Consider the following 13,824-nt stretch of genomic DNA (forward strand, 5'->3'; position numbering starts at 1 on the left):
TTAGCAATTCAATGATTCAGAAATAACATGGATGAAATAACAGCTTACAATTACATACAATAAAAGTTCACCATACCAACATAAGCTATTCTTGCCATTAAATGGTTCCACTTCAAAACGGTCTCTCCTTTATGTTACTCTTTATCAAAGGTTTATAAAAACAAAAATCAATACTTCCGAGTCTTTAAAATGTGATAGTGTTTATATAAACCAATTAAATTTCTATACTTAAGAGGTTGCTACTTTAGCTTCTATCCTATTTAAGAACAATTTCCAAAATACTTAAGAAAATATTGCCCATCTTGAAGTAATTATAGAATTTATGGTTTGCCTTATAATGTTTTATATATAAAACCGTGTATATACGTATATTTTTTGTTGTTAAACAAAAATAAAGGGTTTTGAGTAAAATGTTTTAAAAAATAAAACCTAGAAAATGACAGTAATCACCCCTTTCCCTCCTACATCCATGTGAATTATTTTGATGACTAACTTAAGAACTTTTTATAATTTTATTTATTTATTTATTTTTTCCCCCAAAGCCCCAGTAGATAGTTGTATGTCATAGCCGCACATCCTTCTAGTTGCTGTATGTGGGACGCGGCCTCAGCATGGCCGGAGAAGCCGTGCATCAGTGCGCGCCCAGGATCCGAACCCGGGCCGCCAGCAGCGGAGCATGAGCACTTAACCGCTAAGCCACGGGGCCGGCCCTAAGAACTTTTGAATAAAATATAAGTAGACAGTAACTTCCTATCTTTATTAAACTATGCAGTAATTTGTTTCAAAATTATAAATTGTATGATCTGAATTTAGATAATACTGTATATCAAATAAAGAATAGTGATTTATATAACTTTTGGAGATCTTAACTGTTTTATGCCCTAATCCTGTGTGGGGATGGATATATAGACTGCTATCTACCCTCTCCAACACCACTGATTTAGAAAGAGAGTTTACATATTAGATGATAAAATCACAGGCAAAAGTCCCTATATTCTTTAAAATATTACGAATATGATGGGGGAAAAACAAAAATGGTGTTTTAAAGAAAATTACTGAAGCTTAGGTGAACTGCATTAAACCATTAAACATAACATTTTATTTCAGATCACACATTAAACAAAACAGCAGCATACTATATACTAAAGTTAACAGAACTGAAGTCTATCAGCTGGGTGGAAAAAATCATCATTCATTAACATATTCACTCTTTCATATCTTAAATGTAACCACTGAAGTTTTAAAAATCACCAAGACAAACCTCAGATCTTCTTCATCTCCCATTTCAATTCCAGCTTCCCTAAGCATAGCCAATGCTTCACAGTACTCAAGTCTTAATGTTGGCTCCAAAAATTTGAATGGCTCACATGGGAATTGTTTATTCACCATCTGAATTTCAGTTTGAAACCTATTTGAACAATGATTTAGAGTTAATAAAAATGTGTGAGACAAATGTTTTCCCCAAAAGAGGTCACTGTGGCAATACATAAAAATCAATTTTTAAAAAAAATTCTACTAAAACTGGTGAAACAAGGAGCATATATAGCTTTATTCTTCCACACACCTGATACACTTTTTTTTTTTTAAATCAAAGAAACAACATTTTTAAGATTTCAGAGAAGTCACTATACGTGTGAGGATGAAGAAAGGGCAAGCTGAGCAGGTTCAAGGGTGGAAGCTCCATGGTCAGCTAAGTGCCCTCTCCAGCTGAACCACTCAGCCTCACAGACTCTCCTAGCTGTCTGGGGAGCCTGTTCCCAAGCCGACAGGGACCCAAGAGCCGACTGTATATACTATCAGTTCTAGGTGTTCCACTGGTAACAATTTAGAAATTCAGAGATAACACAAAAGGAAATGCTTTGAGTAAAGCTCTTTTGTGTAAAATCAGCCTCAGTGCAGAAATTGCCTCAGGGACTTTTAGGCTCTTCAGCAGTAGTAGCAACAGTTAAGAAAAAAAATCTAGTAGGTATTGAGTACCTATCTATGTCACAGAAAATCATTCTTTGAATCAATGTATGCATGAGGACAAAGTATTATCAAGAAATTAAAGAATGAAACTTAAATACTTAAAATATTAAACACCATTTTTCAGTCTGTTGTTTGTCACCGCTGTGGCATTAAAGGATTAAAAACTATAACTCATATCAGCTAACACTGTTAGAAACATAAAATACCCATTTTATGAGGCATTAAAAAAAATTTGACTTTTTAACCCTTTAACAATATTTGTTATCTATCATCAAGGAAGACCAAATTAATGAATAGTTGTCTTATCTTCCCCCATTCCCATTATACTGTAAGTTTGTTTAGGAGAGTGCCAATTTCTTTCCCATTTACTAATCACTATAATGTAGCATCTAACCGCTAATCGGTAGGCACAAGACAGATGTTTACTGCACTGAACTGATGCTGGGCAGGATGATATTTTATTAAGATTAAAAAAGAATATTTTTGCTAAAATATTTATGAATGAAATAATAGCTGGAATTTGCTTCAAATAATAGGTGGTGGGAGAAATGAGTAAAACAAAATTGGCCATGGGTTTTGTCTGGTTGAAACTGGGTCATAAGTACATAAGGGTTTCATTAGGCCAGTCTCCCTACTTTTGCATGTGTTTTGAAATTTTCCATTATTAATAGAATTGAAAAAAGTATGTTGATATTCTATGAAAACAGTAGACATCAAAACACTAACACCTCCTGATTAGTCTTAAAGACTTGCATGGAAGCAATAAAGCTTAGCCATTGATTTATTCAAATCTTCATATAAGAAGGGTCAAGAAGACCCCAACAACTGATTTTTAAATTGCTTTTCTTTGCTTTGGATATTAAGCCCCATTCATGTCTATCAATGGTAATACAAAAAACTATGACTATCAATATTTTAAAATACATTTGTGTATTATTCTTCTATGAGAGATAAGTACTAATGATAAACTAATGATTACCTGGCTGGATATGACACCAGCCAGGTAATCTAACTTAGAAGTGATACAGAAACTTAAAATTCCTAAATGACTTATAGAATACAGAAAGAAGGCTTAAAAAATCCAGTGATAATGGTGTTCCAGTCTCTAATTTGTTAAGCAGAGATTTGATTAATCCCAAGGGCCTGATTCATGATTGGTCTGTTGTTACAAAAACCAAAGTGGAAATTTCATATTCCAATATTAAATAGAGAATATATCAATATCTAAAACAAATAGGTTTCAGAAACTTTCTTGAATTATAAATGTGAAAAGAAAATAAGAAAATCTCTGTTCCTTCATTGTAGTTTCAAAGGATATTTTGTTTGATAAGGAAACATTACTTGTTACATAGACTATCTCAATGAAAGTTGTTTAAAATAAACTTGTACTGAAATGTTTCAAAGGACAAAGGTTTAAAAAAAAGGCTGTCTACAATTAACTAGTTATCAAAGGTACAATGCAATGCAGAGAATGCCTGGAAAATATTAGTACTTATGCTACAGCACTTTTATAAGACCAATGATTAATTTCTGTGTTCCTGAAATTACTCATTAAACTTGCAATGGAGTAAATAAGATTTATAATATTTCTGAACTCTTTTTTATGTATCAATGAAGCATATCCAAATACATCAACAATTAATAGTTAAGTCTATAATAAGTCTATTATAGCCTACTTAATACTTGAAGTACTGTCACAAGAATGGAGAAAGGAAAAAAAAGACTCTTGATCCTACTTAACTTGCTTTCCATTTCCTTTTCCTATTTTCTCTATGTTAAACATCATCACAAGTAAACTTCAATGACCTTTAAGGGAGAAACTATTTGCCAGTTTAAAGGGTGTACCTAAAGTGAATATTTTACATAATTCAATTTTCTGAATATCCAAAACATGTCTAATAATTTTTTGTAAATGTTATCAATTTACCAAACCCAAACAAGTCAAAAGTCTCTTCAGTGTACTAGTTTCTAATCTTTACTAGTCACTCAGCATAAATATAAATTGATCTAAGAATTAACCCCCATTGGCACAGGCTTAGTTTACACAGACAAATTCAGTAAAGATTAGAAACTAGGAGACTGAAGGGACTTTTTACCTCTTAGCTAATAGTGTCTTCACTTATAATAGCTGAAGAAATTGAGGCACAGAGTTAAATAACTTGCACAAGGCCCACACAGATCTGTAGCAGAGGTGGGATTTGAACTTAGGCTGCCTGGATCTAGCTGAATCCAAGCTCTTAACCACTAGTCCATACTACCTCCCAAATAGTAAACAGTTATAAAAAGTAACATAGGTTCTATTTCTTAACACATTCAGCATGTCAGTATAAAGGAAAAAACAAAGGTAAATTTCCCCACCAAAATAAAGTTAACTAGCTGAAGCCCCAGTTGACTTGGATCCAGAAGTACTATTTTGAGTGTGGGTTTTTTCACTAATTGATAATTTAACTGGCAAGTGTTTCTATATATATATATATACACACACACACACACACGTATACATATATTCCATAAACATATATACATTCAATAAAAACTAGTTTATACACTTCAAGAATTGCTCTGTGTTGAAGCACCCAAACTGATTTGAAACCGGGGATTTAAAACATTTTTTCTTTTACCTTTTTTGAAGTCCTTTGAATATTTGTACTAAGGTGTCAGCAATTTCCTCCACAACTTCATGGTAATGGTAACTGAAAGCCATTTCAATGTCCAAACCAACAAATTCTGTTAGATGTCTGTGGGTATTAGAGTCTTCAGCTCTGAATACTGTAACATTAATAAAAAATACATAGTAAATGATGCATTAAATTTTGGAGAAATTGGGATTTAAATACAGAATTCCATTTACTAGTACTCAAATGGTACTATTTTCATTATCATTAATGGGTTGGAAAGACCTTTGATAAGCCACGTGTTTCAGCATTCTCTTGGACAGCAAGTTCCTTACAAACTCCTACAGTCACGTAGTAAAAGCTGTAACAAATGTAAATTAATAAATGAGGCTCAGAAGAACCCCGAGGGAATTGAAGATCCTGAAGTGCCTTCTCAATAATTAACAATAGATTCAATCTACTGAGTTCTTCTCAATTTTATTAAAACTTGACTCAAACTATATGAAATCTGTACAAATGAAGTAACATTATACATATTCCAGCCATGACCTCAGTCCAGCTCTTATTATCCTCACTGCACTTTCCTCCTTTCTAGTCTTCCTGACTCTAGCTCTGCTCCACCTTTCACACCACTGCAAGATTAATATTGCTATAACGCATCCTTGCTTACTAACTTAGAATGGTTCCCAAATGACTACTGTAATAAGACATAAAATGACAGAAAGTCTAAAACCTTTATGCTTCCATAATTTAATCCTAACCTATACTTCCCATTTCTTCTTAACACTAACTAGTCTTACTTTTATTTTCTCCATGCTCTTTATTTATCCTGCTTCCTCTGATTAGAATGCCATCTCCATTGTCTATATCTCCCACTCTGTCCTTAAAGCCCATTTCAGTTTGAATTTTCTTTTATGGCGACTCTAGCAAACTCTTCTCTGTCTTTTTACACTATCTATACTACATAATTAACACCAACCTGCTGATTGTACAGTACAATCAGATTATTTGCTGTGAAAATCAGTTGATCATTCCCTGTGACTGCTATATGTATGCATGTCTTATTCTATCTTGGGATCAGGGCCAATGTTTATTCCCTTGTCACTCAAAGCATGGTTTGCAATTAGCAGCATCAGCAATACCTGGGAGCTTGTGAGAAATGCAGAATCTCAAGCCTTACCTCATATCTACCGGTCAGAATTTGCATTTTAACAAGACCCCCAGGTGATTCATATGCACATTAACATTTAAGAAGTGCTGGTTGATTCTTCTATGTACTTGGTACCTAGTGCAAGGCTATATATGCAGCAGGTGTTCAACAAATAATTGGTTAATAAATTCAGAAAATTAACACTTAATGATCTTGCCAGTTTTTCTATTAACAGGTATTTAATATTTATTAAGCTATCAAAAAACTTACATAAAATAACTTGGTAAATTTTAAAGAATGAAGTAAACCGGGTTTTTGCTTATAATTAGCTTCATAAAAAAATCTGCCACATGATTATGTGTTAGTGTTTGACTTTTAGCAAACATATCTTAAAAACCATGTTAACATAGTCTATTAAATATCACATATTTGTTAGTAATTCATAACGGACTTTAGCATATTATCAATACTAAGAACAGTACAAACAGTAATAGTAAAACAGAATAGGTTTGGAATAAAATTGGTAGCAAAGTATATAGAGGTATATTTGTAAACTTACAACAGTAGTAAGGGGCTATCAGGACAACAAAACATTATTTGGAAGATCGTAACCACTGTTTTTTAGTGTTTGGTGTTTACGGAGAGTTGAAATGACAGTCCAAATGGTAGCTAATTCTGTTCTTTTTTTTTTTTTTTTAATTTTTATTTATTTATTTTCCCCCAAAGCCCCAGTAGATAGTTGTATGTCATAGCTGCACATCCTTCCAGCTGCTGTATGTGGGACACGGCCTCAGCATGGCTGGAGAAGCAATGCGTCGATGCGTGCCCAGGATCCGAACCCGGGCCACCAGCAGCGGAGCGCGAGCACCTAACCGCTAAGCCACGGGGCCGGCCCCGTTAATTCTGTTCTAATTACACTTAAGTATAATAAATAATATACTTAAATATATTTCAGAGGGTGTCTATTTTCAAAGCATGCATTTTTAAAATGAGATATTCCCAACATAAAAATTTTCTTCAGCATTCTTCTGTAGGAATATATAATGCTTATGATTCTAGTCACAGGAATGATGCTCAACTGTTTAAAGAACTATTGAGCATATAATTTTCTTTTTTTTGGAAATGTCTACCCACGCACATTGTCATTTTTCCTTCAGTCTGGTGTTTATGTAGTCAGCATATAAAAGGATTTAAGCTTTCAAAATGTCTGTATGTTAAATGTGTTTCTAAAACCAGAACTATGTATAATTAATGAATTTTGAGAAAACCATAACTGCCAAAACCTTACCTGGTCCAATACAGAAAACCTTCTCAAAATCAGCACAAATACACATTTGTTTGTACAGCTGTGGGGACTGAGCCAGGTATGCATTATTCTTAAAATATGACACAGTAAATACATTGGCTCCTCCTTCACTGGCAGCTGAAACGTAAACATTTATGTTGTTATTATCAATTATAAGCTTACCAATGCAACCTTCTGGTAAAAACAGTTTACACTTTTGATTCAAGTACTTCACTTAAAAAACAAAAAAGAAAGAAAGAAAAACAGAAAAATCAAGAATTGCAGAGAAACCATAGTCTATATATGTCTTATACCTGATTCTAAACAGTTTATATTTAGGACAGATTTGTTTCTTTGGCTATACCTTCATTTTACTTCTTTGGATATATGTGCTCCCTTTCTGCATCAATTTCAAATCTATTAAAGCTACCTTGCAGTTGTAAAAACTTTTTTTAAAAAGGAAAAAAGATATTCTTAATAATTTTTCTAATTATCAAGAATGCGATGTTCAATTTTTATATATAACTAAACGCCATTCATACCACATTTTTAGTGTTATTTAAGCAACTCTAAAATGGTTAAAATGATTAAGATAAGGTTCTCATATAATAATGAGAAGTAATGTGATTTTCCCATCTGTAGTAGTTAGTAATTTTATAATGCAGTTTATACAATACAAAATTGGAATACCAATTTAGAAAGAAACCTACATAATGAAAGTAGTTTCTGGTACAACTTATCTAACAATAATCTTGCTTCGTGTTAGACTCATTTTATAATCATTATCACATAATGACTCCTGAAATAAGGGGATGTAGTATTATTGATGTTAGTGATATGTGACTGCTGCTATATGGCAGAGTCTTCAAAATAAATAGTCTCATGGCAATAAACCTTAAGGGACACTTAGGATTCTTAAGTTTAAAAAACTAATATTAAGCAACTTGAGGGAAAGCAAATTTATTTTTAAAAATTTAGAGAAATATCTTAAAGCATACCTGAGATAATTTTAGGAGTTTGGATCTCCACAAAACCTTTGTTAATTAGAGTTTCCCGGAAAAGATGGCAGATGCCAGACTGGAGACGGAAGACTGCCTGACTAGTTGATGTCTATAAGACAATAATAAAATCTAATTAAACCAATTTGACATGTTAACTGAAACGGAGTATTTTCTAATCAGTCCACCTGCCTGGAAAGTTCATAGAGTAAATAATATAAGAGAAAAGTTAGGCTACATGGTAATCAGTATAAGGATATATCTTGAAATTTTTCACATTATAAAACGAGAATGGCAATTTTGCCCTTATATCCAACCCGTCCAACTCCTGACTTTGTTAAGCTGAGAGTCTATAAAAGAACTGGTTTTAAATCAGATAGTAGTTCAGACATAAAACTAGAGTGCTTAAAAGATTTCAAGTTACTAATGTACACAATGCTTCCCAAAACGTAAAATCAAAGTAGAGGTTAAAAATGTGAATGCAGGGCCGACCGGGTGGCGTAGCAGTTGGATGCTCGTGCTCCACTTCGGCGGCCTGGGGATTGCAGGTTCAGATCCCAGCGCACTGACACACCACTTATGAAACCATGCTGTGGCGGCGTCCCATATAAAGTAGAGGAGGATGCGCACGGATGTTAGCCCAGGGCCAATCTTCCTCAGCAACAAGAGGAGGATTGGCATCAGATGTTAGCTCAGGGCTAATCTTCCTCACATACACACAAAAATGTGAATGCTTACAAGGGCCCGAGAAATAACATAAATGAAATAAATAAATGATACTTCCTGGGTGGTACAGGGCATAGTAGAGGACATAACGCCCCATCTAGAGTGCTAGCTGATGATGTCATGTGGGCCCAGTATTGTCAGAGTCACCTTCAACTTTTTTTTTTTTTTGTGAGGAAGATCAGCCCTGAGCTAACATCCATGCCAATCCTCCGCTTTTTGCTGAGGAAGACCGGCCCTGAGCTAACATCTGTGTCCATCTTCCTCCACTTTATGTGGGACACCACCACAGCATGGCCTGACAAGCGGTGCATCGGTGCACACCTGGGATCCGAACCCGGGCCGCCAGCAGTGGAGCACGCACACTTAACCACTATGCCACGGGGCTGGCCCCACCTTCAACTTTTTAAGAAAAGCCATCTCCAGATTTAATGTGAAAACCCCAGTTTTTCAATGGTGGCAATGATTTAAATAAATAAAAAAATAATAATGTGGGCTAAAGAAAAATACTCTTTGGGCCAAATTCTAGAGGCACAACCAATAACCTGTGTGAACAAATAGCATGGGCAAATAGAGTATGATGTCTAACAACTTTGGCCAAAATTATGAAAAACCTGAGGTTTCGAGGTAGTATCAAGAGGACTTTGATTACTGCTAGCCTTTTCTATATATTACAAATTAAAATGGAAAAGGTAAAAGCAGACAAAAAGCAAATCATCATGGGAAACATATGAGTGTACACTAAGGGCAGACCCATATGATTGCAGAAAAGCTGGAAAGACCTCTTAAGGTGACAAGGAACTTAAGCTTTAGGTAGAATATTTAAGTAAAGGAGGAAGATGTGGTCAGAACATTAAGAAAGAAAGATGACACTGGTTTTACTACCATGATGAAACCACTGAACTCTTTCACTTGCAACCAAACCAGAAAGGGAAACAGAAGACCTATGAGATTACTATATAAACCAACAGGGCCAACTACTTTACTATTAATTCTGTGCTCAGATCAAAGTCAAAGGATTGAGGCATTAATTACTAATCTCCACCTGGTCTTCTAAAATGTGCACATAATTTCTTTCATAATTTTCTAGTGACATTAATGGTTATGTGTCCACTTGTTGACTAACTTGTCTAAAATGAGTATCACCTGGAAGCAAGCCCATTTACTGGCTTTATGTTTGTCATTTTAAAACCAAGCAAGGCAATATCCTGTGAACTATTACTCGACTCTCCTTGTTGCCTGCAATTCTTTTTAGGGAAGGGTCAGTCAGAAAGGTAAATTGTTTCCTGTATCATCATAGTTACATACAGGCAAATGCCAATTAGTTTTCTAAGCCTGAGACAGGTATGGTATCCCTGCCCACCTTGACTTTGGCACAGTCATGTCAATTAATAAATAAATGAGGCGTACTCTAAGATCAATGACTCTGTTGTCTAATCTTGTATCCTGGTTAACAGTAGCTCTTCCTTCCTAAAAAAAAGATGAAAAAAACAGATTACTAATTTTTTTAAGAACATAAAAAACACTTTTAGAAGCCATGTTTACTTTTAAGTGAGAATAAGTATGTTTATGTGTGTTAATACTATGCCCCTGCTTTCTTTCCATCTCCCACCCCCAAAAGCTTTGCCTCATTATTGGGACATCAGAAGAATTAACCACTTGTACTTTCACTGATTTCGGATTGTACTTTCACTGATTTTGGATTTTACCTGCTAAAGATTGAAGGAACATATAAAAGCTGACATTAGAGTAGTGGTTCTCAAAGTACACTCTGGGCACCACTGAAGGTCCCCAAGACCTTTCAGGGAGTCCATGAAGTCAAACCTATTTTTCATAATACAATCTTTTCACTTTCATTTTCTCCTAACTATACTAAGGAGTTTTCCAAAGGCTTCTTGATGTGCTCTATCACAACAGAATGAATGCAGAGGCAGATATGAGAATCTAATTGTTGTCTATTAAGCCAGACATTACAAAGATTTGTAAATATGTAATACAATGTCACTCTCGACAAATTACTTTTTGTTTTTGAAAATATTTTTCATGTTATTTTTATTATTTATATAAGAATATAGGAACATAATATATTTATATTATTTTAAAAAATTAATAAATATTAAAAATTTCTGTTTTAACTTCTAATACTATAAATATTGATAGATATACCTACTACAAAAACAAAAGCTTGTAGGGTCAATTATTCTTAAAGAGTATAAAGGGATCCTGAGACCAAAAAGTTTGAGAATTGTTGATATAAGAGTAAATTTAAATAAAAATGAAGCTCAAATCAATTCACAGGTTCCCCTTTATACAAAAGTAGGGCATCAAGTTTTCAATGTTTTGCAAACTAAGCACACAGAGGAAGCACAGTATTTCAAAAGTATAATTTTTACCTCTTCTCCTTCCACCTCAGGCCGAACAGCATCATCCAGCTGCAGGGGCAAGCGGGGTTCAGCCAAACTGATCACATAAATCTGAAAGTGAGAGATTACCAAAAATATCACGAAGTGCACAAAATCTGTTATCTTTTGCTTAAAAAAACTATCTACAGTTGACTTAAACATGAAGCAATGTTTGCATACACCTCTAACTGAAACTACTTGCTAAAATTAAACAAGATGGTACTTTTTTTTTTTTTTAACCTATAAAATGGGGATAATAATCTTTCTTGCCCATCTCCCTGGGTTGTTGGAACAGTCAAATGAGATAACATATATACAAATACTTTGTAAACTCTAAGGTGCGTACCAATATGATAAACAAGTAATAACTGGAGTTGAGGGGACTGTGCTTAAGGCCTCACTTTGTCACATAAAAGCTGTTGTTAGGCAAATTGCTTAACCTCAGAGCTTCAATATTCTACTCTGTAAGATGAGGTCTGCAGTAAGAATCAAATGGAGTAATGAATGTGAAAACACTTTGCTCATTTGAAGGTGCCCATTGACAAATGAGTTATTATTACTGTTAACAGCATTTGGCCATTTCTACCACTAGGACCAAAGTCAGCCCAACTCTGCTGTACCTCTCTCCTTCCTTTTCTCATTCTTTTTCCAAATATCCCTGCATTGCCTTCTTTCATCAAACATGTTATATCTCATTTCCTGCTGCTCTCCTCATTGGGAGAGCTGCCACAGAGGGTGTTCTTTTATGCTGTTAAAATCCCTCAATATTCACTCATACTAATTGCACATTTTAGTGCTAACAAGCAGTTAGGTCATACAGAATGAGCTAGGGTTTTCTGGCTATCTTTAAAAAAACATGTTACCTTATTAGTTATTCCCAACTATGACTGGAAAACCTGCTAAAGCACAAAAGGGAAACAGACCTTATTTAGTTAATTCAGGAAAGGAAATGATATCCTTCCAGTTGGTAGATCACATTTAGCATTCAGTTCAGACACTTCCAAGAAAAAGTGTCAGAAGAATACTCCAGTCTTGCTCATAGTAAAATAGAATTATTTGTCACTATCTCCTATACCCAAGTTGTAGTGCTTCTCTTTGATGAGTTAACAGAAACTTGATCTCCAATGCAGAGTTGGAGAACTGGACAGCTACCTCTTCTATTTTTACAACTAGTAGAAATTCATCATCTCTTTCATTAGGTTGTAAGCACTCTGATCCACAGAACTTCACATAGTGTTTGGCATAAAGTATATACTCAGTAACTGCTGGCTGAATAAATAAGTAAATGATGAGAGAGTCATTGCTTATTATAAGATTCTATTTAGTATACAATACTTTATGCTTTGTGAAATACTTTATAATTATTTTATTAAGGCAAAATTTGTAAGCTCTTTAGGCTTTATATTTATTATTAACATTTATTAAGGTTGTATTGAATGCTAGATAATTAGAATATTTTAGAAGTACATTTACTTGGTCTAGTCACTAAAATTTTATTTATTAAAGTATTGAAAAAGATATTACTTGGAAAACAGGAGGTTGTTTTTCTTGGTCAGCGTACCCTTAGGTTGGTTTGCCTCTACTAGGTTACAGACTTCCTGGTGGAGATGGTTTGAAGTGAGACTTACACAAAATAATTTGGCAAGTTAGGTCAGTAAAAAATACAAGATTTTCTAAGTGTTGAAGAGTTCCAGGACAATGAATTCCAGTTCAATACAACTTTACTCCCAAGTTAGTGTGTATGTATGAGTCTATCTTTCTGCATCTGTCAGTCTGCCTGACTGCTCTATTGTACACACACACGCATGAAGGTAAGGGTGGGAAGGGACAACTCCTTAAAAGAAATTGAATGATGCATCCCGTAAATACAAACTAGGCTTGGATCTGAGAACTGCAGGTTGAAAACTGCAAGGTTATTTAAACAGTACTAAATATATGTGAGTTCACTTATAGTATTTTAAAAGTCAATGATAATGAGCACTTTTAGTTTTTATGTCTAAGAATAAAACAGATGTGGGATAAATCTTATATGAAAAGAAATTATTGCTGGAATGTAACACCAACACCGTACTGTCTCTTTTGACTTCTCAATACTGTAAAATATCAGAAATATGATTATAAGGAAATGTAATGATTAAGAATTAGTATAATTTATCAGCCTTTAGAAGTACATCATCAGAAGAAAGTTCACAGGGCCGGCCCCGTGGCTTAGAGGTTAAGTGCGCGTGCTCCGCTGCTGGCGGCCCGGGTTCAGATCCCAGATGCGCGCTGACACACCGCTTCTCCAGCCATGCTGAGGCCGCATCCCACATACAGCAACTAGAAGGATGTGCAACTATGACATACAACTATCTACTGGGGCTTTGGGGGAAAAATAAATAAATAAATAAAATTATAGAAGAAAGTTCACAGCAAAATAGGTTCATAATAGTGAATAAAGCTTTTAGATGTATTTTATATTTCTCCCTACGTGACTATGATAGATTGTTTAAAAAAATGGCTGCAATAATTCCTCCTGTTCCTGTATACATGTCCTTTTTCAATGATGTTGCCTCTCCTCCCACCAAGAGATGGAATCTGTTTATCCATCCCTTAAATCTGAGTTTTTCCATGTGACTGGCTTTGACCAATGGGATATTTAGCAAAGGTGACACCAGCAGAAACTTAAAAAGTGCCTGCACTT

General features: G+C 34.5%; 1 protein-coding gene across 1 annotated transcript in view; it reads right to left on the reverse strand.

Moving 5' to 3' along the window:
• DARS1 (aspartyl-tRNA synthetase 1) overlaps positions 1 to 13,824 on the reverse strand; it is a 62,843-nt gene that overhangs the window by 7,393 nt on the left and 41,626 nt on the right. Inside the window, exons 6-11 of the mRNA XM_058548888.1 lie at positions 11,133 to 11,213; positions 10,150 to 10,209; positions 8,017 to 8,128; positions 7,022 to 7,156; positions 4,590 to 4,737; positions 1,262 to 1,408 (exon numbers count right to left, since the gene is read on the reverse strand). Of these exons, the coding sequence (XP_058404871.1) occupies positions 1,262 to 1,408; positions 4,590 to 4,737; positions 7,022 to 7,156; positions 8,017 to 8,128; positions 10,150 to 10,209; positions 11,133 to 11,213 (683 nt within the window). The remainder of the gene's footprint in view (positions 1 to 1,261; positions 1,409 to 4,589; positions 4,738 to 7,021; positions 7,157 to 8,016; positions 8,129 to 10,149; positions 10,210 to 11,132; positions 11,214 to 13,824) is intronic.

This window comes from Diceros bicornis, chromosome 10 (genome assembly GCF_020826845.1).
Source record: "Diceros bicornis minor isolate mBicDic1 chromosome 10, mDicBic1.mat.cur, whole genome shotgun sequence".
In the NCBI taxonomy this organism is placed as follows: domain Eukaryota; kingdom Metazoa; phylum Chordata; class Mammalia; order Perissodactyla; family Rhinocerotidae; genus Diceros; species Diceros bicornis.